Source organism: Schistocerca americana, chromosome 5 (assembly GCF_021461395.2).
Source record: "Schistocerca americana isolate TAMUIC-IGC-003095 chromosome 5, iqSchAmer2.1, whole genome shotgun sequence".
Taxonomy (NCBI): Eukaryota; Metazoa; Arthropoda; class Insecta; order Orthoptera; family Acrididae; genus Schistocerca; species Schistocerca americana.
In genome coordinates, this window is record NC_060123.1 from 702,886,607 (window position 1) to 702,912,732 (window position 26,126).

General features: G+C 39.6%; 1 protein-coding gene across 1 annotated transcript; it reads left to right on the forward strand.

The window, feature by feature from the left end:
- The first annotated feature begins 23,215 nt into the window (after positions 1 to 23,215).
- LOC124616642 (piggyBac transposable element-derived protein 4-like) lies at positions 23,216 to 25,049 on the forward strand. The gene is made up of 2 exons (XM_047144969.1): positions 23,216 to 23,330; positions 23,434 to 25,049. Exons 1-2 carry the CDS (start codon positions 23,216 to 23,218, stop codon positions 25,047 to 25,049), a joined length of 1,731 nt encoding a protein of 576 aa, XP_047000925.1.
- The last annotated feature ends 1,077 nt before the right edge of the window (positions 25,050 to 26,126 follow it).

Genomic DNA, 26,126 nt, shown 5'->3' on the forward strand with positions numbered 1-26,126 from the left:
TGCAATTTCTGTGTTTCATCGTCTATTAGAAGGTTCAAGGTATACAGTAAACCGGAAGTGAAGCATCGGAATTTAAAACTGGACTCACAGGAGAGGTTCAAATCGTAGAGAGTTAGAGTGTCAGTCCTCTTGTACTTAAGTCGGCATTGTGCCTTTTGTATTAAATTCCGATGCAATTTCTGTATTTCATCGTCAATAAGATGGTCCAAGTGATACAGTAAACCTGAAGTGAAGCATCGCAATCTAAAACTGGATTCACAGGAGAGGTTCAAATCGTAGAGAGTTAGAGTGTCAGTCCTCTTGTACTTAAGTCGACATTGTGCCTTTTGTATTATATTAGGATGCAATTTCAGTTTTTCACCGTCAATACGAAGGTGCAAGGTATACAGTAAACCTGAAGTGAAGCATCGGAATCTAAAACTGGACTCACAGGAGAGGTTCAAATCATAGAAAGTGAAAGTGTCAGTCCTCTTGTACCTAAGTCGGCATTGTGCCTTTTGTATTAAATTGGGATGCAATTTCTTTGTTTCATCGTCAATAAGAAGGTGCAAGGTATACAGTTAACCAGAAGTGAAGCATCGGAATCTGAATTTGGACTCACAGGACAGGTTCAAGTCATAGAAAGTTAGAGTGTCAGTCCTCTTTTACTTAAGTCGCATTGTGCCTTTTGAATTTAATTCCGATGCAATTTCTATGTTTCATCGTCAATAAGAAGGTCCAAGGTATACAATAAACCTGAAGTGAAGCATCGGAAACTGAATTGCACTCACAGGAGAGGGTCAAACGATAGAAAGTGAGAGTGTCAGTCCACTTGTACTTAAGTCGGCATTGTGCCTTTTGAATTTAATTCCGATGCAATTTCTGTGTTTCATCGTCAATAAGAAAGTCCAAGGGGTACAGTAAACCTGAAGTGTAGCATCGGAATCTAAAACTGGACTCACAGGAGAGGTTCAAATCTTACAAAGTTAGAGTGTCTGTCCTGTTGTACTTAAGTCGGCATTGTGCTTTTTGAATTTAATTCCGATGGAATTTCGGTGTTTCATCGTCAACAAGACGGTGCAAGGTATACAATAAACATTAAGTGATGCATCGGAATCTAAAACTGGCCTCACAGGAGAGGTTCAAATCTTAGAAAGTAAGAGTGTCAGTCCTCTTGTACTTAAGTCGGCATTGTTCCCTTTGTATTAAATTCGGATGCAATTTCTGTGTTTCATCGTCAATAAGAAGGACCAAGGGGTACAGTAAACCTGAAGTGAAGCATCGGAATCTAAAACTGGACTCACAGGAGAGGTTCAAATCATAGAAATTTAGAGTGTCAGTCCTCTTGTACTTAAGTGGGCATTGTGCCTTTTGTATTATATTCGGATGCTAACTCTGTGTTTCATCGTCAATAAGAGGGTCCAAGGGATACAGTAACCCTGAATTGAAGCATCGGAATCTAAAACTGGACTCACAGGAGAGGTTCAAATCATAGGAAGTTAGAGTGTCAGTCCTCTTGTACTTAAGTGGGCGTTGTGCCTTTTGAGTTCTATTCCGTGCAATTTCTGTGTTTCATCGTCAATAAGAAGGTCCAAGGTATACAATAAAACTGAAGTGAAGCATCGAAATCTAAAACTGGACTCACAGGAGAGGTTCAAATCATAGAAAGTTGGAGTGTCAGTCGTCTTGTACTTAAGTCAGCATTGTGCTTATTGTACTAAATTCGGATGCAATTTCTGTGTTTCATCAACAATAAGAAGGTCCGAGGTATACAGTAATCATGAAGTGAAGCATCGGAATCTAAAACTGGACTCACAGGAGAGGTTCAAATCATAGAAAGTTAGAGTGTCAGTCCTCTTGTACTTAAGTCTGCATTGTGCCTTTTGAATTTAATTCCGATGCAATTTCTGTGTTTCATCGTGAATTAGTAGGTCAAAGGGATACAGTAAACCTGAAGTGAAGCATCGAAATCTAAAACTGGACTCACAGGTAGGTTCAAATCGTAGAAAGTTGGAGTGTCAGTCGTCTTGTACTTAAGTCAGCATTGTGCCTTTTGATTTTAATTCCGATGCAATTTCTGTGTTTCGTCGTCAATAAGACGTTGCAAAGTATACTATAAACCTGACGTGAAGCATCGGAATCTAAAACTGGACTCACAGGAGACGTTTAAATCCATAGTAAGTTAGAGTGTCAGTCCTCTTGTACTTAAGTCGGCATTGTGCCTTTTGTATAAAATGCGGATGCAATTTCTGTGTTTCATCGTCAATAAGAAGGTCCAAGGGATACAGTAAACCTGAAGTGATGCATCGGAATCTAAAACTGGACTCACAGGAGATGTTCAAATCATAGAAAGTTAGAGTGTCATTCGTCTTGTACTTAAGTCGGCATTGTGCCATTTGTATTAAATTCGGATGCAAGCTCTGTGTTTCATCGTCAATTAGAAGGTCCAAGGGATACAGTAAACCAGAAGTGAAGCATCGGAATCCTTAACTGGACTCACAGGAGAGGTTCAATTCATAGAAACTGAGAGTGTCAGTCCTCTTTTACTTAAGGCGACATTGTGCCGTTTGTATTAAGTTCCGATGCAATTTCTGTGTTTCATCGTCAATAAGAAGGTCCAAGGGATACAGTAAACCTGAAGGGAAGCATCGGAATCTTAAACTGGACTCACAGGAGAGGTTCAAATCATAGAAAGTGAGAGTGTCAGACCTCTTGTACTTAAGTCGGCATTGTGCCTTTTGTATTAAATAGGGATGCAATTTTCGTGTTTCATCGACAATAAGAATATAAAAGGGATTCAGTAAACCTGAAGCGAAGCATCGGAATCTAAAACTGGACTCACAGGAAAGGTTCAAATCATAGAAAGTTAGAGTGTCAGTCCTCTTGTACTTAAGTCGGCATTGTGCCTTTTGTATTAAATTCGGATGCAATTTCTGTGTTTCATCGTCAATAAGAAGGTCTAAGGTATACAGTAAACCTGAAGTGAAGCATCGGAATCTAAAACTGGACTCACAGGAGAGTTTGAAATCTTAGAAAGTTAGAGTGTCAGTCCTCTTGTACTTATGTCGACATTGTGCCTTTTGAATTTAATTCCAATGCAAATTCTGTGTTTCATCGTCAATAGGAAGGTGCAAGGTATACAGTAAACCTGAAGTGAAGCATCGGAATCTAAAACTGGTCTCACAGGAGAGGTTCAAATAATAGAGAGTTAGAGTGTCAATCCTCTTGTACTTAAGTCGGCATTGTGCCTTTTGAATTTAATTCCGATGCAATTTCTGTGTTTCATCGTCAATAAGAAGGTGCAAGTTATACAGTAAACCTGAAGTGAGCATCGGAATCTAAAACTGGACTCACAGGAGAGGATCAAATCATAGAAAGAGAGAGTGTCAGTCCTCTTTTACTTATGTCGGCATTGTGCCTTTTGAATTAAATTCGGATGCAATCACTGTGTTTCATCGTCAACAAGAAGGTCCAAGGGATACAGTAAACCTGAAGTGAAGCATCGGAATCGAAAACTGGACTCACAGGAGAGGTTCAAATCATAGAAAATTCGAGTGTCAGTCCTCTTGTACTTAAGTCGGCATTGTGCCTTTTGAATTTAATTCCGATGCAATTTCTGTGTTTCATCGTCAACAAGAAGGTCCAAGTGAGACAGTAAACCTGAAGTGAAGCATCGGAATCTAAAACACGACTCACAGGAGAGGTTCAAATCATAGAAAGTGAGAGTGTCAGTCCTCTTGTACTTAAGTCGGCATTGTGCCTTTTGTATTAAATTCGGATGCTATTTGTGTGTTTCATCGTCAATAAGAAGGTCCAAGGGATACAGTGAACCTGAAGTGAAGCACCGGAATCTAAAACTGGACTCACAGGAGAGGTTCAAATCATAGAAAGTGGGAGTGTCAGTCCTCTTTTACATAAGTCGGCATTGTGCCTTTTGTATTGAATTACGATGCAATTTCTGTGTTTCATCGTCAATAAGAAGGTGCGAGGTTTACAGTTAACCAGACGTGAAGCATCGGAATCTAAAACTGGACTCACTGGAGAGGTTAAAATCATAGAAAGAGAGAGTGTCAGTCCTCTTTTACTTAAGTCGGGATTTCGCCTTTTGTATTAAATTGGAATGCAATTTCTGTGTTTCATCGTCAATAAGAAGGTCCAAGGGATACAGTGAAACAGAAGTGAAGCATCGGAATCTAAAACTGGACCCACAGGAGAGGTTCAAATCAAAGAAAGAGAGAGTGTCAGTCCTCTTTTACTTAAGTCGGCATTGTGCCTTTTGTATCAAATTCGGATGCAATTTTGTGTTTCATCGTCAATAAGAAGGTGCAAGGTATACAGTAATCCTGAAGTGAAGCATCGGAATTTATAAATTGACTCACAGGAGAGGTTCAAATCATAGAGAGTAGGAGTGTCAGTCCTCTTGTACTTAAGACGGCTTGGTGCCTTTTGTATTAAATTCGGATGCAATTTCTGTGTTTTATCTTCAATAAGAAGGTGCTAGGTATACAGTAAACCTGACGTGGAGCATCGGAATCTAAAACTGGACACACAGGAGAGGTTCAAATCATAGAGATGGTGTCAGTCCTCTTGTACTTAAGTCGGAATTGCGCATTTTGAATTTAATTCTGATCTAATTTCTGTGTTACATCGTCAATAACTAGGTGCAAGGTATACAATAAACCTGAAGTGAAGCATCGGAATCTAAATCTGGACTCACAGGAGAGGTTCAAATCATAGAAAGAGAGAGTGTCAGTCCTCTTTTACTTAAGTCATCATTGTGTCTTTTGTACTACATTCGGATGCAATTTCTGTGTTTCATCGTCAATAAGTAGGTGCAAGTAATACAGTACACCTGAAGTGAAGCAACCGATTCTAAAACTGGACTCACAGGAGAGGTTCAAATCGTAGAGGGTTAGAGTGTCAGTCCTCTTGTACTTAAGTCGGCATTGTGCCTTTTGTATTAAATTCGGATGCAATTTCTGCATTTCATCGTCAATAAGAAGGTGCAAGGTATACAGTAAACCTGAGGTGAAGCATCGGAATCTAAAACTGGACTCGCAGGAGAAGTCAAATCATAGAAAGAGAGAGTGACAGTCCTCTTGAACCTAAGTCGGCATTGTGCCTTTTGAATTTAATTCCGATGCAATTTCTGTGTTTCATCGTCAATACGAAGGTGCAAGCTATACAGTAAACCTGAAGTGAAGCATCGGAATCTGAAACTGGACACACAGGAGTGTGTCAAATCATAGAGAGTTAGAGTGTCAGTCCTCTTGTACTTAAGTCGGCATTGTGCCTTTTGTATTAAATTCCGATGCAATTTCTGTGTTTCGTCGTCATTAAGAGGGTCCAAGGGATACAGTAAACCTGAAGTGAAGCATCGGAATCTAAAACTGGACTCACAGGAGAGGTTCAAATCATAGAAGGAGACAGTGACAGTCCTCTTTTACTTAAGTCGGCATTGTGCCTTTTGCATATATTTCTGATGCAATTTCTGTGTTTCATCGTCTATTAGAAGGTGCAAGGTATACAGTAAACCGGAAGTGAAGCATCGGAATATATAACTGGACTCACAGGAGAGGTTCAAATCGTAGAGAGTTAGAGTGTCAGTCCTCTTGTACTTAAGTCAGCATTGTGCTTTTTGTATTAAATTCCGATGCAATTTCTGTATTTCATCGTCAATAAGAAGGTCCAAGTGATACAGTAAACCTGAAGTGAAGCATCGGAATCTAAAACTGGACTCACAGGAGAGGTTCAAATCGTAGAGAGTTAGAGTGTCAGTCCTATTGTACTTAAGTCGGCATTGTGCCTTTTGTATTAAATTCCGATGCAATTTCTGTATTTCATCGTCAATAAGAAGGTACAAGGGGTAGAGTAAACCTGAAGTGAAGCATCGGAATCTAAATCTGGACTCACAGGAGTGGTTCAAATCATGGAAATTTAGAGTGTCAGTCCTCTTCTACTTAAGTGGGCATTGTGCCTTTTGAGTTCTATTCCGTGCAATTTCTGTGTTTCATCGTCAATAAGAAGGTCCAAGGTATACAATAAAACTGAAGTGAAGCATCCAAATCTAAAACTGGACTCACAGGAGAGGTTCAAAACATAGAAAGTGATAGTGTCAGTCTTCTTTTACTTAAGCCGGCATTGTACATTTTGAATTAAATTCGGAATGCAATTTCTGTGTTTCATCGTCAATAAGAAGGTCCAAGAGATACAGTATACCTGAAGTGAAGCATCGGAATCTAAAACTGGACTCACAGGAGAAGTTCAATTCATAGAAAGTTAGAGTGTCAGTCCTCTTGTACTTAAGTCTGCATTGTGCCTTTTGAATTTTATTCCGATGCAATTTCTGTGTTTCATCGTCAATTAGAAGGTCAAAGGGATACAGTAAACCTGAAGTGAAGCATCGGAATCTAAAACTGGACCCACAGGAGAGTTTCAAATCATAGAAAGTTGGAGTGTCAGTCCTCTTGTACCTAAGTCGGCATTGTGCCTTTTGATTTTAATTCCGATGCAATTTCTGTGTTTCATCGTCAATAAGACGGTGCAAGGTATACAATAAACCTGAAGTGAAGCATCGGAATCTAAAAATGGACTCACAGGAGAGATTCAAATCATAGAAAGTGAGAGTGTCAGTCCTCTTGTACTTAAGTCGGAAATGTGCCTTTTGTATAAAATGCGGATGCAATTTCTGTGTTTCATCGTTAATAAGACGGTCCATGGGATACAGTAAACCTGAAGTGAAGCATCGGAATCTGAAACTGGACTCAGAGGAGATGTTCAAATCATAGAAATTTAGAGTGTCAGTCGTCTTGTACTTAAGACGGCATTGTGCCTTTTGTATTATATTCGGATGCAATTCCTGTGTTTCATCGTCAATTAGAATGTCCAAGGGATTTAGTAAACCTGAAGCGTAGCATCGGAATCTAAAACTGGGCTCCCAAAAAAGGTTCAAATCATAGAAAGTTAGTGTGTCAGTCCTCTTGTACTTATGTCGGCATTGTGCCTTTTGTATTAAATTCGGATGCAATTTCTGTGTTTCATCGTCAATAAGAAGGTCTAAGGTATACAGTAAACCTGAAGTGAAGCATCGGAATCTAAAACTGGACTCACAGGAGAGGTTCAAATCTTGGAAAGTTAGAGTGTCAGTCCTCTTGTACTTAAGTCGACATTGTGCATTTTGAATTTAATTCCAATGCAATTACTGTGTTTCATCGTCAATAAGAAGGTGCAAGGTATACAGTAAACCTGAAGTGAAGCATCGGAATCTAACACTGGACTCACAGGAGAGGTTCAAATAATAGGGAGTTAGAGTGTCAATCCACTTGTACTTAAGTCGGCATTGTGCCTTTTGAATTTAATTCCGATGCAATTTCTGTGTTTCATCGTCAATAAGAAGGCCCAAGTGGTACAGTAAACCTGAAGTGAAGCATCGGAATCTAAAACAGGACTCACAGGATAGGTTCAAATCATAGGAAGTTAGAGTGTCAGTCCTCTTGTACTTAAGTCGGCATTGTGCCATTTGAGTTTGTTTCCGATGCAATTTCTGTGTTTCATCGTCAACAAGACAGTGCAAAGTATACAATATACCTGAAGTGAAGCATCAGAATCTAAAACTGGACTCACAGGAGAGGTTCAAATCATAGGAAGTGAGAGTGTCAGTCCTCTTGTACTTAAGTCGGAATTGTGCCTTTTGTATAAAATTCCGATGCAATTTCTGTGCTTCATCGTCAATACGAAGGTCCAAGTGATACAGTTAACCTGAAGGGAAGCATCGGAATCTAAAACTGGACTCACAGGACAGGTTCAAATCAAAGGGAGTTAGATTGTCAGTCCTCTTGTACTTAAGTCGGCATTGTGCCTTTTGAATTTAATTCCGATGCAATTTCTGTGTTTCATCGTGAATTAGTAGGTCAAAGGGATACAGTAAACCTGAAGTGAAGCATCGAAATCTAAAACTGGACTCACAGGAGAGTTTGAAATCTTAGAAAGTTAGAGTGTCAGTCCTCTTGTACTTATGTCGACATTGTGCCTTTTGAATTTAATTCCAATGCAAATTCTGTGTTTCATCGTCAATAGGAAGGTGCAAGGTATACAGTAAACCTGAAGTGAAGCATCGGAATCTAAAACTGGTCTTACAGGGGAGGTTCAAATAATAGAGAGTTAGAGTGTCAATCCTCTTGTACTTAAGTCGGCATTGTGCCTTTTGAATTTAATTCCGATGCAATTTCTGTGTTTCATCGTCAATAAGAATGTGCAAGTTATACAGTAAACCTGAAGTGAAGCATCGGAATCTAAAACTGGACTCACAGGAGAGGTTCAAATCATAGAAAGAGAGAGTGTCAGTCCTCTTTTACTTATGTCGGCATTGTGCCTTTTGTATAAAATGCGGATGCAATTTCTGTGTTTCATCGTCAATAAGAAGGTCCAAGGGATACAGTAAACCTGAAGTGATGCTTCGGAATCTAAAACTGGACTCACAGGAGATGTTCAAATCATAGAAAGTTAGAGTGTCATTCGTCTTGTACTTAAGTCGGCATTGTGCCATTTGTATTAAATTCGGATGCAAGCTCTGTGTTTCATCGTCAATTAGAAGGTCCAAGGGATACAGTAAACCAGAAGTGAAGCATCGGAATCCTTAACTGGACTCACAGGAGAGGTTCAATTCATAGAAAGTGAGAGTGTCAGTCCTCTTTTACTTAAGGCGACATTGTGCCGTTTGTATTAAGTTCCGATGCAATTTCTGTGTTTCATCGTCAATAAGAAGGTATAAGGTATACAGTAAACCTGAAGTGAAGCATCGGAATCGAAAACTGGACTCACAGGAGAGGTTCAAATCATAGAAAATTCGAGTGTCAGTCCTCTTGTACTTAAGTCGGCATTGTGCCTTTTGAATTTAATTCCGATGCAATTTCTGTGTTTCATCGTCAACAAGAAGGTCCAAGTGAGACAGTAAACCTGAAGTGAAGCATCGGAATCTAAAACTGGACTCACAGGAAAGGTTCAAATCATAGAAAGTTAGAGTGTCAGTCCTCTTGTACTTAAGTCGGCATTGTGCCTTTTGTATTAAATTCGGATGCTATTTCTGTGTTTCATCGTCAATAGGAAGGTCCAAGGGATACAGTGAACCTGAAGTGAAGCACCAGAATCTAAAACTGGACTCACAGGAGAGGTTCAAATCATAGAATGTGGGAGTGTCAGTCCTCTTTTACATAAGTCGGCATTGTGCCTTTTGTATTGAATTACGATGCAATTTCTGTGTTTCATCGTCAATAAGAAGGTGCGAGGTTTACAGTTAACCAGAAGTGAAGCATCGGAATCTAAAACTGGACTCACAGGAGAGGTTAAGATCATAGAAAGAGAGAGTGTCAGTCCTCTTTTACTTAAGTCGGCATTTCGCCTTTTGTATTAAATTGGAATGCAATTTCTGTGTTTCATCGTCAATAAGAATGTCCAAGGGATACAGTGAAACAGAAGTGAAGCATCGGAATCTAAAACTGGACCCACAGGAGAGGTTCAAATCATAGAAAGAGAGAGTGTCAGTCCTCTTTTACTTAAGTCGGCATTGTGCCTTTTGTATCAAATTCGGATGCAATTTCTGTGTTTCATCGTCAATAAGAAGGTGCAAGGTATACAGTAAACCTGAAGTGAAGCATCGGAATTTATAAATTGACTCACAGGAGAGGTTCAAATCATAGAGAGTAGGAGTGTCAGTCCTCTTGTACTTAAGTCGGCATTGTGCATTTTGTATGAAATTCTGATGCAATTTCAGTATTTCATCGTCAATAAGAAGGTGCAAGGTATACAGTGAACCTGAAGTGAAGCATCGGAATTTAAAACTGGACCCACAGGAGAGGTTTAAATCATAGAAAGGGAGAGTGTCAGTCCTCTTTTACTTAAGACGGCTTAGTGCCTTTTGTATTAAATTCGGATGCAATTTCTTTGTTTTATCTTCAATAAGAAGGTGCTAGGTATACAGTAAACCTGACGTGGAGCATCGGAATCTAAAACTGGACACACAGGAGAGGTTCAAATCATAGTGATGGTGTCAGTCCTCTTGTACTTAAGTCGGAATTGCGCATTTTGAATTTAATTCCGATGCAATTTCTGTGTTACATCGTCAATAACTAGGTGCAAGGTATACAATAAACCTGAAGTGAAGCATCGGAATCTAAAACTGGCCTCACAGGAGAGGTTCAAATCATAGAAAGAGAGAGTGTCAGTCCTCTTTTACTTAAGTCATCATTGTGTCTTTTGTACTACATTCGGATGCAATTTCTGTGTTTCATCGTCAATAAGTAGGTGCAAGTAATACAGTAAACCTGAAGTGAAGCAACCGATTCTAAAACTGGACTCACAGGAGAGGTTCAAATCATAGAGAGTTAGAGTGTCAGTCCTCTTGTACTTAAGTCGGCATTGTGCCTTTTGTATTAAATTCGGATGCAATTTCTGCATTTCATCGTCAATAAGAAGGTGCAAGGTATACAGTAAACCTGAGGTGAAGCATCGGAATCTAAAACTGGACTCACAGGAGAAGTCAAATCATAGAAAGAGAGAGTGACAGTCCTCTTGCACCTAAGTCGGCATTGTGCCTTTTGAATTTAATTCCGATGCAATTTCTGTGTTTCATCGTCAATACGAAGGTGCAAGCTATACAGTAAACCTGAAGTGAAGCATCGGAATCTAAAACTGGACACACAGGAGAAGGTCAAATCATAGAGAGTTAGAGTGTCAGTCCTCTTGTATTTAAGTCGGCATTGTGCCTTTTGTATTAAATTCCGATGCAATTTCTGTGTTTCATCGTCATTAAGAGGGTCCAAGGGATACAGTAAACCTGAAGTGAAGCATCGGAATCTAAAACTGGACTCACAGGAGAGGTTCAAATCATAGAAGGAGACAGTGACAGTCCTCTTTTACTTAAGTCGGCATTGTGCCTTTTGCATAAATTTCTGATGCAATTTCTGTGTTTCATCGTCTATTAGAAGGTGCAAGGTATACAGTAAACCGGAAGTGAAGCATCGGAATATAAAACTGGACTCACAGGAGAGGTTCAAATCGTAGAGAGTTAGAGTGTCAGTCCTCTTGTACTTAAGTCAGCATTGTGCCTTTTGTATTAAATTATGATGCAATTTCTGTATTTCATCGTCAATAAGAAAGTCCAAGTGATACAGTAAACCTGAAGTGAAGCATCGGAATCTAAAATTGGACTCACAGGAGAGGTTCAAATCGTAGAGAGTTAGAGTGTCAGTCCTATTGTACTTAAGTCGGCATTGTGCCTTTTGTATTAAATTCCGATGCAATATCTGTATTTCATCGTCAATAAGAAGGTCCAAGGGGTAGAGTAAACCTGAAGTGAAGCATAGGAATCTAAATCTGGACTCACAGGAGTGGTTCAAATCATGGAAATTTAGAGTGTCAGTCCTCTTGTACTTAAGTGGGCATTGTGCCTTTTGAGTTCTATTCCGTGCAATTTCTGTGTTTCATCGTCAATAAGAAGGTCCAAGGCATACAATAAAACTGAAGTGAAGCATCCAAATCTAAAACTGGACTCACAGGAGAGGTTCAAAACATAGAAAGTGATAGTGTCAGTCTTCTTTTACTTAAGTCGGCTTTGTACATTTTGAATTAAATTAGGAATGAAATTTCTGTGTTTCATCGTCAATAAGAAGGGCCAAGAGATACAGTATAACTGAAGTGAAGCATCGGAATATAAAACTGGACTCACAGGAGAGGTTCAAATCATAGAAAGTTTGAGTGTCAGTCCTCTTGTACTTAAGTCTGCATTGTGCCTTTTGAATTTAATTCCAATGCAATTTCTGTGTTTCATTGTCAATTAGAAGGTCAAAGGGATACAGTAAACCTGAAGTGAAGCATCGGAATCTATAACTGGACTCACAGGAGAGGTTCAAATCTTGGAAAGTTAGAGTGTCAGTCCTCTTGTACTTAAGTCGACATTGTGCCTCTTGAATTTAATTCCAATGCAATTTCTATTTTTCATCGTAAATAAGAAGGTGCAAGGTATACAGTAAACCTGAAGTGAAGCATCGGAATCTAACACAGGACTCACAGGAGAGGTTCAAATAGTAGAGAGTTAGAGTGTCAGTCCTCTTGTACTTAAGTCGGCATTGTGCCTTTTGAATTTAATTCCGATACAATTTCTGTGTTTCATCGTCAATAAGAAGGTGCAAGTTATACAGTAAACCTGAAGTCAAGCATCGGAATCTAAAACTGGACTCACAGGAGAGGTTCAAATCATAGAAAGAGAGAGTGTCAGCCCTCTTCTACTTATGTCGGCATTGTGCCTTTTGAATTAAATTCGGATGCAATCTCTGTGTTTCATCGTCAACAAGATGGTCCAAGGGATACAGTAAACCTGAAGTGAAGCATCGGAATCGAAAACTGGACTCACAGGAGAAGTTCAAATCATAGAAAATTAGAGTGTCAGTCCTCTTGTACTTAAGTGGGCAGTGTGCCTTTTGAATTTAATTCCGATGCAATTTCTGTGTTTCATCGTCAATAAGAAGGTCCAAGTGATACAGTAAACCTGAAGTGAAGCATCGGAATCTAAAACTGGACTCACAGGAGAGGTTCAAATCGTAGAGAGTTAGAGTGTCAGTCCCCTTGTACCGAAGTCGGCATTGTGCCTTTTGTATTAAATTCGGATGCAATTTCTGTATTTCATCGTCAATAAGAAGGTGCAAGGTATACAGTAAACCTGAGGTGAAGCATCGGAATCTAAAACTGGACTCACAGGAGAAGTCAAATCATAGAAAGAGAGATTGACAGTCCTCTTGTACCTAAGTCGGCATTGTGCCTTTTGAATTTAATTCCGATGCAATTTCAGTGTTTCATCGTCAATACGAAGGTGCAAGGTATACAGTAAACCTGAAGTGAAGCATCGGAATCTAAAACTGGACTCACAGGAGAGGGTCAAATCATAGAAAATTAGAGTGTCAGTCCTCTTGTACTTAAGTCGGCATTGTGCCTTTTGTATTAAATTCCGATGCAATTTCTGTGTTTCATCGTCATTAAGAGGGTCCAAGGGATACAGTAAACCTGAAGTGAAGCATCGGAATCTAAAACTGGACTCACAGGAAAGGATCAAATCATAGAAGGAGAGAGTGACAGTCCTCTTTTACTTAAGGCGGCATTGTGCCTTTTGCATAAATTTCTGATGCAATTTCTGTGTTTCATCGTCTATTAGAAGGTGCAAGGTATACAGTAAACCGAAAGTGAAGCATCGGAATATAAAACTGGACTCACAGGAGAGGTTCAAATCGTAGAGAGTTAGAGTGTCAGTCCTCTTGTACTTAAGTCGGCATTGCGCCTTTTGTATTAAATTCCGATGCAATTTCTGTATTTCATCGTCAATAAGAAGGTCCAAGGGGTACAGTAAACCTGAAGTGAAGCATCGGAATCTAAAACTGGACTCACAGGAGAAGTTCAATTCATAGAAAGTTAGAGTGTCAGTCCTCTTGTACTTAAGTCTGCATTGTGCCTTTTGAATTTTATTCCGATGCAATTTCTGTGTTTCATTGTCAATTAGAAAGTCAAAGGGATACAGTAAACCTGAAGTGAAGCATCGGAATCTAAAACTGGACCCACAGGAGAGTTTCAAATCATGGAAAGTTGGAGTGTCAGTCCTCTTGTACCTAAGTCGGCATTGTGCCTTTTGATTTTAATTCCGATGCAATTTCTGTGTTTCATCGTCAATAAGACGGTGCAAGGTATACAATAAACCTGAAGTGAAGCATCGGAATCTAAAAATGGACTCACAGGAGAGATTCAAATCATAGAAAGTGAGAGTGTCAGTCCTCTTGTACTTAAGTCGGCAATTTGCCCTTTGTATAAAATGCGGATGCAATTTCTGTGTTTCATCGTCAATAAGACGGTCCATGGGATACAGTAAACCTGAAGTGAAGCATCGGAATCTGAAACTGGACTCACAGGAAATGTTCAAATCATAGAAAGTTCGAGTGTCAGTCGTCTTGAACTTAAGACGGCATTGTGCCTTTTGTATTATATTCGGATGCAATTCCTGTGTTTCATCGTCAATAAGAATGTCCAAGGGATTTAGTAAACCTGAAGCGAAGCATCGCAATCTGAAACTGGGCTCCCAAAAAAGGTTCAAATCATAGATAGTTAGTGTGTCTGTCCTCTTGTACTTATGTCGGCATTGTGCCTTTTGTATTAAATTCGGATGCAATTTCTGTGTTTCATCGTCAATAAGAAGGTCTAAGGTATACAGTAAACCTGAAGTGAATCATCGGAATCTAAAACTGGACACACAGGAGAGGTTCAAATCTTGGAAAGTTAGAGTGTCAGTCCTCTTGTACTTAAGTCGACATTGTGCATTTTGAATTTAATTCCAATGCAATTTCTGTGTTTCATCGTCAATAAGAAGGTGCAAGGTATACAGTAAACCTGAAGTGAAGCATCGGAATCTAACACTGGACTCACAGGAGAGGTTCAAAAAATAGGGAGTTAGAGTGTCAATCCTCTTGTACTTAAGTCGGCATTGTGCCTTTTGAATTTAATTCCGATGCAATTTCTGTGTTTCATCGTCAATAAGAAGGCCCAAGTGGTACAGTAAACCTGAAGTGAAGCATCGGAATCTAAAACAGGACTCACAGGATAGGTTCAAATCATAGGAAGTTAGAGTGTCAGTCCTCTTGTACTTAAGTCGGCATTGTGCCATTTGAGTTTGTTTCCGATGCAATTTCTGTGTTTCATCGTCAACAAGACAGTGCAAAGTATACAATATACCTGAAGTGAAGCATCAGAATCTAAAACTGGACTCACAGGAGAGGTTCAAATCATAGGAAGTGAGAGTGTCAGTCCTCTTGTACTTAAGTCAGCATTGTGCCTTTTGTATAAAATTCCGATGCAATTTCTGTGCTTCATCGTCAATACGAAGGTCCAAGTGATACAGTTAACCTGAAGGGAAGCATCGGAATCTAAAACTGGACTCACAGGACAGGTTCAAATCAAAGGGAGTTAGATTGTCAGTCCTCTTGTACTTAAGTCGGCATTGTGATTTTTTTATTAAATTCCGAAGCAATTTCTGTGTTTCATCGTCTATAAGAAGGTGCAAGGTATACAGTAAACCTGATGTGAAGCATCGTAATCTAAAACTGGACTCACAGGAGAGGTTCAAATCATAGAGTGTTAGAGTGACAGTCCTCTTGTACTTAAGTCGGCATTGTGCCTTTTGAATTTAATTTCGATGCAATTTCTGTGTTTCGTTGTCAATAAGAAGGTGCAAGGTATACAGTAAACCTGAAATGAAGCATGGGAATCTAATACTGGACTCACAGGAGAGGTTCAAATCATAGAAATAGAGAGTGTCTGTCGTCTTGTACTTAAGTCGGCATTGTGCCGTTTGTATTAAATTCAATGCAACTTCTGTGCTTCATCGTCAAGAAGAAGGTGCAAGGTATACAGTAAACCTGAAGTGAAGCATCGGAATCTAAAACAGGACTCACAGGAGAGGTTCAAATCATAGAGAGTTAGGCTGTCAGTCCACTTGTACATAAGTCGGCATTGTCCCTTTTGAATTTAATTCGAATGCAATTTACGTGTATCATCGTCAATAAGAAGGTGCTAGGTATACAGTAAACCTGAAGTGAAGCATCGGAATCTAAAACTGGACTCACAGGAGTGGTTCAAATCATAGAAAGAGAGAGTGTCAGTCCTCTTTTACTTAAGTCGGCATTGTGCCTTTTGTATTAAATTCGGATGCAATTTCTGTGTTTCATCGTCGATAAGAAGGAGCAAGGTATACGGTAAACGAGAAGTGAAGCATCGGAATCTAAAACTGGACTCACAGGAGAGGGTCAAATGATAGAAAGAGAAAGTGACAGTCCCCTTTTACTTAAGGCGGCATTGTGCCTTTTGTATTAAATTCGGATGCAATTTCTGTGTTTCATCGTCAAGAAGAAGGTGCTAGGTATACACTAAACCTGAAGTGAAGCATCGGAATCTAAAACTGGACTCACAGGAGAGGTTCAAATCTTAGTGAGTTAGAGTGTCAGTCCTCTTATACTTAAGTCGGCATTGTGTCTTTTGAATTTAATTCCGATGCAATTTCTGTGTTTCATCGTCAATAAGAAGGTGCAAGGTATACAGTAATCCTGAAGTGAAGCATCGGCATCTAAAACTGGACTCACAGGAGAGGTTCAAATCATAGAAAGAGTGAGTGTCAGTCCTGTTTTACTTAAGTCGGCATTGTGCCCTTTGTATTAAATCCGGATGCAATTTCTGTGTTTCATCGTCAATAAGACGGTCCAAGGGATACAGTAAACCTGAAGTGAAGCATCGGAATCTAAAACTGGACTCACAGGAGCGGTTCAAATCATAGAAAGGGAGAGTGTCAGTCCTCTTTTACTTAAGTCGGCATTGTGCCTTTTGTATTAAATTCGGATGCAATTTCTGTGTTTCATCGTCAAGAAGAAGGTGCTAGGTATACACTAAACCTGAAGTGAAGCATCGGAATCTAAAACTGGACTCACAGGAGAGGTTCAAATCTTAGTGAGTTAGAGTGTCAGTCCTCTTATACTTAAGTCGGCATTGTGTCTTTTGAATTTAATTCCGATGCAATTTCTGTGTTTCATCGTCAATAAGAAGGTGCAAGGTATACAGTAATCCTGAAGTGAAGCATCGGCATCTAAAACTGGACTCACAGGAGAGGTTCAAATCATAGAAAGTGTGAGTGTCAGTCCTGTTTTACTTAAGTCGGCATTGTGCCCTTTGTATTAAATCCGGATGCAATTTCTGTGTTTCATCGTCAATAAGACGGTCCAAGGGATACAGTAAACCTGAAGTGAAGCATCGGAATCTAAAACTGGACTCACAGGAGCGGTTCAAATCATAGAAAGGGAGAGTGTCAGTCCTCTTTTACTTAAGTCGGCATTGTGCCCTTTGTATTAAATCCGGATGCAATTTCTGTGTTTCATCGTCAATATGTAGGTGCAAGGTACCCAGTAAACCTGAAGTGAAGCATCGGAATCTTAAACTGGACTCACAGGAGAGGTTCAAATCATAGAAAGTGAGAGTGTTAGTCCTCTTTTACTTAAGTCGGCATTGTGCCCTTTGTATTAAATTCGGATGCAATTTCTGTGTTTCTCGTCAATAGGAAGGTCCGAGGGATACAGTAAACCTGAAGTGAAGCATCGGAATCTAAAACTGGACTCACAGGAGAGGTTCAAATCATAGAAAGAGAGAGTGTCAGTCCTATTGTACTTAAGTCGGCATTGTGCCTTTGGTATTAAATTCGGATGCAATTTCTGTGTTTCATCGTCAATAAGAAGGTGCAAGGTATACAGTAAACCTGAGGCGATGCATCGGAATCTAAAACTCGACTCACGGGAGAGGTTCAAATCATAGAAAGTGAGAGTGTCAGTCCTCTTGTACTTAAGTCTGCATTGTGCCATTTTTATTAAATTCGGATGCAATTTCTGTGTTTCATCGACAATACGAAGGTCCAAGGGATACAGTAAACCTGAAGTGAAGCGTCGGAATCTAAAACTGGACTTACAGGAGAGGTTCAAATCATAGAAAGTTAGAGTGTCAGTCCTCTTGTATTTAAGTCGTCATTGTGCCTTTTGTATTAAATTCGGATGCAAACTCTGTGTTTCATCGTCTAGAAGAAGGTCCAAGGGATACAGTAAACCTGAAGTGAAGCATCGGAATCTAAAACTGGACTCACAGGAGAGGTTCAAATCTTGGAAAGTTAGAGTGTCAGTCCTCTTGTACTTAAGTCGACATTGTGCCTTTTGAATTTAATTCCAATGCAATTTCTGTGTTTCATCGTCAATAAGAAGGTGCAAGGTATACAGTAAACCTGAAGTGAAGCATCGGAATCTAACACTGGACTCACAGGAGAGGTTCAAATAATAGGGAGTTAGAGTGTCAATCCTCTTGTACTTAAGTCGGCATTGTGCCTTTTGAATTTAATTCCGATGCAATTTCTGTGTTTCATCGTCAATAAGAAGGTGCAATTTATACAGTAAACCTGAAGTCAAGCATCGGAATCTAAAACTGGACTCGCAGGAGAGGTTCAAATCATAGAAAGAGAGAGTGTCAGTCCTCTTCTACTTATGTCGCCATTGTGCCTTTTGAATTAAATTCGGATGCAATCTCTGTGTTTCATCGTCAACAAGAAGGTCCAAGGGATACAGTAAACCTGAAGTGAAGCACCGGAATCGAAAACTGGGCTCACACGAGAGGTTCAAATCATAGAAAATTAGAGTGTCAGTCCTCTTGTACTTAAGTCGGCATTGTGCCTTTTGAGTTTAATTCCGATGCAATTTCTGTGTTTCATCGTCAATAAGAAGGTGCAAGGTATACAGTAAACCTGAAGTGAAGCGTCGGACTCTAAAACTGGACTCACAGGAGAGGTTCAAATCTTGGAAAGTTAGAGTGTCAGTCCTCTTGTACTTAAGTCGACATTGTGCCTTTTGAATTAAATTCCAATGCAATTTCTGTGTTTCATCGTCAATAAGAAGGTGCAAGGTATACAGTAAACCTGAAGTGAAGCATCGGAATCCAAAACTGGACTTACAGGAGAGGTTCAAATCATAGAAAGTTAGAGTGTCAGTCCTCTTGTACTTATGTCGGCATTGTGCATTTTGTATTACATTCTAATGAAATTTCTGTTTTTCATCGTCAATAAGAAGGTGCAAGGTATACAGTAAACTTGAAGTGAAGCATCGGAATCATAACTGTACTCACAGGAGAGGTTCAAATCATAGAAAGAGAGAGTGTCAGTCCTCTTTTACTTAAGTCGGCCATTTGTATTAAATTCGGATGCAATTTCTGTGTTTCATCGTCAATAGGACGGTCCAAGGGATACAGTAAACCTGAAGTGAAGCATCGGAATCTAAAACTGGACTCACAGGAGAGGTTCAAATCATAGCAAGGGAGAGTGTCAGTCCTCTTCACATAAGTCGGCATTGTGCACTTTTGTATTAAATTCGGATGCAATTTCTGTGTTTCATCGTCAATAAGAAGGTACAAGGTATACAGTAAACCTGAAGTGAACTATCGGAATTTAAACTGGACTCACAGGAGAGGTTGAAATCATTGAAAGTGAGAGTGTCAGACCTCTTGTACTTAAGTCGGCATTGTGCTTTTGCATTAAATTCGGATGCAATTTCTTTGTTTCATCGTCAATAAGAAGGTGCAAGGTATACAGTAAACCTGAAGTGAAGCATCGGAATCAAAACTGGTCTCACAGGAGAGGTTCAAATCATAGAAAGAGAGAGTGTCAGTCCTCTTTTACTTAAGTCGGCAATGTGCCTTTTGTATAAAATTCGGATGCAATTTCTGTGTTTCATCGTCGATAAGAAGGAGAAAGGTATACGGTAAACCAGAAGTGAAGCAACGGAATCTAAAACTGGACTCACAGGAGAGGGTCAAATGATAGAAAGAGAAAGTGACAGTCCCCTTTTACTTAAGTCGGCATTGTGCCTTTTGTTTAAAATTCGTATGCAATTTCTGTGTTTCATCGTCAATAAAAAGGTCCAAGGGGTACAGTAAAACTGAAGTGAAGCATCGGTAACTAAAACTGGACTCACAGGAGAGGTTCAAATCATAGAAAGTTAGAGTGTCAGTCCACTTGCACTTAAGTCGGCATTGTGCCTTTTGAATAAAATTCCGATGCAATCTCTGTGTTTCATAGTCAATAAGAAGGTCCATGGGATACAGTAAACCTAAAGTGAAGCATCGGAATCTAAAACTGGACACACAGGAAAGGTTCAAATCATAGAAAGTTAGAGTGTCAGTCCTCTTGTACTTAAGTCGGCATTGTGCCTTTTCAATTCAATTCCGATGCAATTTTTATGTTTGATCGTCAATAAGACGGTGCAATGTATACAGTAAACCTGAAGTGAAGCATCGGAATCTAAAACTTTACCCACAGGAGAGGTTCAAATCATAGGATGTGAGAGTGTTAGTCCTCTTGTACTTAAGTCGGCATTGTGCCTTTTGTATTAAATTCGAATGCAATTTCTGTGTTTCATCGTCAATAAGAAGGTCCAAGGGATACAGTAAACCTGAAGTGAAGCATCGGAATCTAAAACTGGACTCACAGGAGGGGTTCAAATCATAGATAATTGGAGTGTCAGTCCTCTTATACTTAAAACGGCATTGTGTCGTTTGAATTAAATTCCGATGCAATTTCTGTGTTTCATCGTCAATAAGATGGTGCAAGGTATACAGTAACCCTGAAGTGAAGCATCAGAATCTAAAACTGGACTCACAGGAGAGGTTCAAATCATAGAAAGGGAGAATGTCAGTCCTCTTGTACTTAAGTCGGCATTGTGCTTTTTTTGTATTATATTAGGATGCAATTTCTGTGTTTCATCGTCTCTAACATGGTGCACTGTATGCAGTAAACCTGAAGTGAAGCATCGCAATCAAATGTGGATTCACAGGAGAGGTTCAAATCATAGAAAACGAGAGTGTCAGTCCTCTTGTACTTAAGTCGGCATTGTGCCTTTTGTATTAAATTCGAATGCAATTTCTGTGTTTCATCGTCAATAAGAAGGTCCAAGGGATACAGTAAACCTGAGGGGAAGCATCGGAATCTAAAACTGGACTCACAGGAGAGGTTCAAATCATAGATAGTTAGAATGTCAGTCCTCTTGTACTTAAGTCGGCATAGTATCTTTGGATATTTAAATCCGACGCAATTTCTGTGTTTCATCGTCAATAAGGAGGTGAAAGGTATACAGTAAACCTGAAGAGAAGCATCGGAATCCAAAACTGGACTCACAGGAGAGGTTTAAATCATAGAGAGTTAGAGTGTCAGTCGTCTTGTACTTAAGTCGGCATTGTGCCTTTTGAATTTAATTCCGATGCAAATTTTGTGTTTCATCGTCAATAAGACAGTCCAAGGAATACAGTATACCTGAAGTGAAGCATCGGAATCTAAAACTGGACTCACAGCAGAGGTTCAATTCATAGATAGTGAGAGTGTCAGTCCTCTTGTACTTAAGTCGGCATTGTGCATTTTGTATTAAATTCTAATGAAATTTCTGTTTTTCATCGTCAATAAGAAGGTGCAAGGTATACAGTAAACTTGAAGTGAACTATCGGAATTTAAACTGGACTCACAGGAGAGGTTGAAATTATTGAAAGTGAGACTGTCAGTCCTCTTGTACTTAAGTCGGCATTGTGCTTTTGCATTAAATTCGGATGCAATTTCTGTGTTTCATCGTCAATAGGACGGTCCAAGGGATACAGTAAACCTGAAGTGAAGCATCGGAATCTAAAACTGGACACACAGGAGAGGTTCAAATCATAGAAAGGGAGAGTGTCAGTCCTCTTGTACATAAGTCGGCATTGTGCACTTTTGTATTAAATTCGGATGCAATTTCTGTGTTTCATCGTCAATAAGAAGGTACAAGGTATACAGTAAACCTGAAGTGAACTATCGGAATTTAAACTGGACTCACAGGAAAGGTTGAAATCATTGAAAGTGAGAGTGTCAGTCCTCTTGTACTTAAGTCGGCATTGTGCTTTTGCATTAAATTCGGATGCAATTTCTGTGTTTCATTGTCAATAAGAAGGTGCAAGGTATACAGTAAACCTGAGGTGAAGCATCGGAATCAAAACTGGTCTCACAGGAGAGGTTCAAATCATAGAAAGAGAGAGTGTCAGTCCTCTTTTACTTAAGTCGGCATTGTGCCTTTTGTATTAAATTCGGATGCAATTTCTGTGTTTCATCGTCGATAAGAAGGAGTAAGGTATACGGTAAACCAGAAGTGAAGCATCGGAATCTAAAACTGGACTCACAGGAGAGGGTCAAATGATAGAAAGAGAAAGTGACAGTCCCCTTTTACTTAAGTCGGCATTGTGCCTTTTGTATTAAATTCGGATGCAATTTCTGTGTTTCATCGTCAAGAACAAGGTGCAAGGTATACACTAAACCTGAAGTGAAGCATCGGAATCTAAATCTGGACTCACAGGAGAGGTTCAAATCATAGAAAGAGAGAGTGTCAGTCCTCTTATACTTAAGTCGGCATTGTGTCTTTTGAATTTAATTCCGATGCAATTTCTGTGTTTCATCGTCAATAAGAAGGTGCAAGGTATACAGTAAACCTGAAGTGAAGCATCGGCATCTAAAACTGGACTCACAGGAGCGGTTCAAATCATAGAAAGAGTGAGTGTCAGTCCTGTTTTACTTAAGTCGGCATTGTGCCCTTTGTTTTAAATCCGGATGCAATTTCTGTGTTTCATCATCAATAAGACGGTCCAAGGGATACAGTAAAAATGCAGTGAAGCATCGGAATCTAAAAGTGGACTCACAGGAGCGGTTCAAATCATAGAAAGGGAGAGTGTCAGTCCTCTTTTACTTAAGTCGGCACTGTGCCTTTTGTATTAAATCCGGATGCAATTTCTGTGTTTCATCGTCAATATGTAGGTGCAAGGTACCCAGTAAACGTGAAGTGAAGCATCGTAATCTTAAACTGGACTCACAGGAGAGGTTCAAATCATATAAAGTGAGAGTGTTAGTCCTCTTTTACTTAAGTCGGCATTGTCATCTTTGTATTAAATTCGGGTGCAATTTCTGTGTTTCTCGTCAATTGTAAGGTCCGAGGGATACAGTAAACCTGAAGTGAAGCATCGGAATCTAAAACTGGACTCACAGGAGAGGTTCAAATCATAGAAAGGGAGGGTGTCAGTCCTATTGTACTTAAGTCGGCATTGTGCCTTTGGTATTAAATTCGGATGCAATTTCTGCGTTTCATCGTCAATAAGAAGGTGCAAGGTATACAGTAAACCTGAGGCGATGCATCGGAATCTAAAACTGGACTAACGGGAGAGGTTCAAATCATAGAAAGTGAGAGTGTCAGTCCTCTTGTACTTAAGTCGGCATTGTGCCTTTTGTATTAATTTCGGATGCAATATCTGTGTTTCATCGTCAATAAGAAGGTCCAAGGGATACAGTAAACCTGTAGTGAAGCATCGGAATCTTAACACTCTAAGCGCCAAGCCCGTAAAATTTACGGGCCTGGGATCGCGCGAAAATCACCAAGCCCGTAAAATTTACGGGCCGCTACATTTAATTTCATTCAAAACACTGCAACGTTATTTCTACGGGTTTGGCCAGCGCTATACGTTTTTCAGATGTTTATTAACAAAATGCGTCCATAGATGTCACGGCAGCGCTGTAATTCATGTTAAAACTTATCTTTGCGTTCTCAGTCTGTATATCATTCAGTTGTTTGTCATCATGTTTCGGCGCGGTTTATCAGACGCAGAAATTGCGGATTTGATCAATCATAGCGACACTCTGGATAATGTAGAGAGTGATTCAGACGATTCTGAATGCAATGGTGTGTTTGAAGGTACGTATTTCCGAATTTTCCACGTAATTGTGCAGTACGCACATATCTGTTGAACATGTGTAAACGATGTATGTAGTTACACATAATGTGATATTCTTTTTAGAAGACGAGATTGATGACAGTTTGTCTTCAGATGAAGACGAGAATGATGTTGAAGGTGTTGCTTCAAATCCAGCAGCTGTGCCGTATCCGAAAGACAGTGAGTGGACTGCAGTTGACACCTACCGACCTCTGCCTGTCAACACGACACCCAGGCAGATACTAGTGGATATTGATGAGTCGAGTTCTGTACTGGATTGCAGTAAAGTGTTCCTTACTGACAGTGACGTAAATGAACTCAAGAGACAGACAAATTTGTATGCATCACAGACAATACAGAAGAAAAGAAGAGGAAATAATCTGAAGCCCCATTCAGTTTTGAGTTCGTGGAAGCCAGTGACTATAAGTGAGATGAGGCGTTTCTTGGGTATTATTTTCCACATGTGTGTTTCGAAAAAGCCCAAAATTGCGGACCATTGGAGCACTAATCCTGTTCTTAGTTGTAACTTTTGTCCCCATGTCATGAGCCGTTTGCGTTTCACTCAGATACTGTCATGCTTGCATCTTGTTGACAATTCAAATCAGAAAAAACCAGGCGAAGATGGATTTCATCCACTTTACAAAGTTTTGCCATATTATAATAATTTGAAGGAGCGATGTATCCAGGCATATCGTCCCTCAGAAAAAGTGACAATTGATGAAGGAATTTGCCCATTTCGAGGTCGTGTGAGTTTCCGTGTTTACATGCAAAATAAGCCTCATAAGTATGGACTGAAAGTATATGCTGTTGCTGAAGCCAGTAGTGGCTATGTTGTAAATTTTGAAGTTTATGCTGGTAAGCATATTGTTGACAATTCTTCGTCTGCGGTTATTTTGCGATTGTTGTCTGACAGCAGCTTGCTGAACAAAGGCCACACTGTGTATTTAGATCGATTTTATTCCAGTCCAGAGCTATTTCAGCAACTGGCAGAGAAAGGCACTGGAGCTGTTGGTACTGTGAACAAATCCAGGAAAGGATTGCCTAAAGATTTAGTATCTGCTAAGCTGAAAAAGGGCGAAATGTCTTTTCGGCGTAAAGATAATGTATTGGCAATGAAGTGGAAAGATAAGAGAGATGTGTATACATTGTCTACAAGGCATCAAGCAACATTTGGTACGCATACTAAGAGAAATGGGTCTGTAGTATTGAAACCACTTCAGGTACTTGATTACAACCTCAATAAAATTGGAGTGGATATTGGAGACCAACGCCTGCAGTACAATCCGTTCCAGCACAGAACTGTGAAATGGTGGCGAAAATTATATTTCCATTTGCTGCTTATGGGAGTATCAAATGCATTTTGGCTGTACAATGCAGTGCACAGGAAGAAAATTACAATAACAGACTTTATAACAGTGCTTGCAGTTCAGCTTGTTGAAGACGACACACTTGAATTCATTCCAAGAAATGAAGGAACTGTAGGTCGGCTAACAAAGAGACATTTTTTGCAGCACATACCTGCAACTACTAAGAAGTATGCTGCTCGTGTGTGTCACGTGTGCAGTTCCAGGAGCAAGAAACAGAGTGGCAAGGCTTCTCGCAAAGAGACACGATACGAATGTGAACAGTGTGGCGTTGCACTCTGCCTGGAACCTTGCTTTAAAATTTTCCACACTAAAAAACAATATGATTCTGTGTGAAATTTATATGTAATACTGTATACTATCAGAAACATGTAATGTAGTGCCACAATTTTGGTTAAAAATAAATCACAATTGTATTCCCTTATTCGTATGACTTTTTCTAAATTCTTAAAACATCTAAGTGATTTCTATAACTGTACCTTAAAGCTGTGCATTGTAAAGTAGTTTCTTTCACTCAGAATTAAAGTAGAAATGTGCAGCTTCAAGATGGTACCAAATTTGCCACAATCCAAACAGTAGATTTGATGCAGTAATTTTTTTAATATTGGTAAAATTGCCCGGTTTCTAGGGACGGGTGCATAAAATAGGCCTGGTACAGAGAGTGTTAAACTGGGCTCACAGGAGAGGTTCAAATCATCGAAGGTTAGAGTGTCAGTCCTCTTGTACTTAAGTCGTCATTGTGCCTTTTGTATTAAATTCGGATGCAATCTCTGTGTTTCATCGTCAAGAAGAAGGTCCAAGGGATACAGTAAACCTGAAGTGAAGCATCGGAATCTAAAACTGGACTCATAGGAGAGGTTCAAATCACAGAAAGTTAGAGTGTCAGTCCTCTCTTACTTAAGTCGGCATTGTGCCTTTTGTATTAAATTCGGATGCAATTTCTGTGTTTCATCGTCAATAAAAAGGTCCAAGGGGTACAGTAAACCTGAAGTGAAGCATCGGTAACTAAAACTGGACTCACAGGAGAGTTTCAAATCATAGAAAGTTAGAGTGTCAGTCCACTTGCACTTAAGCCGGCATTGTGCCTTGTGAATAAAATTCCGATGCAATCTCTGTGTTTCATAGTCAATAAGAAGGTCCAAGGGATACAGTAAACCTAAAGTGAAGCATCGGAATCTAAAACTGGACACACAGGAAAGGTTCAAATCATAGAAAGTTAGAGTGTCAGTCCTCTTGTACTTAAGTCGGCATTGTGCCTTTTCAATTTAATTCCGATGCAATTTTTTTGTTTGATCGTCAATAAGAGGGTGCAATGTATACAGTAAACCTGAAGTGAAGCATCGGAATCTAAAACTGGACCCACAGGAGAGGTTCAAATCATAGGAAGTGAGAGTGTCAGTCCTCTTGTACTTA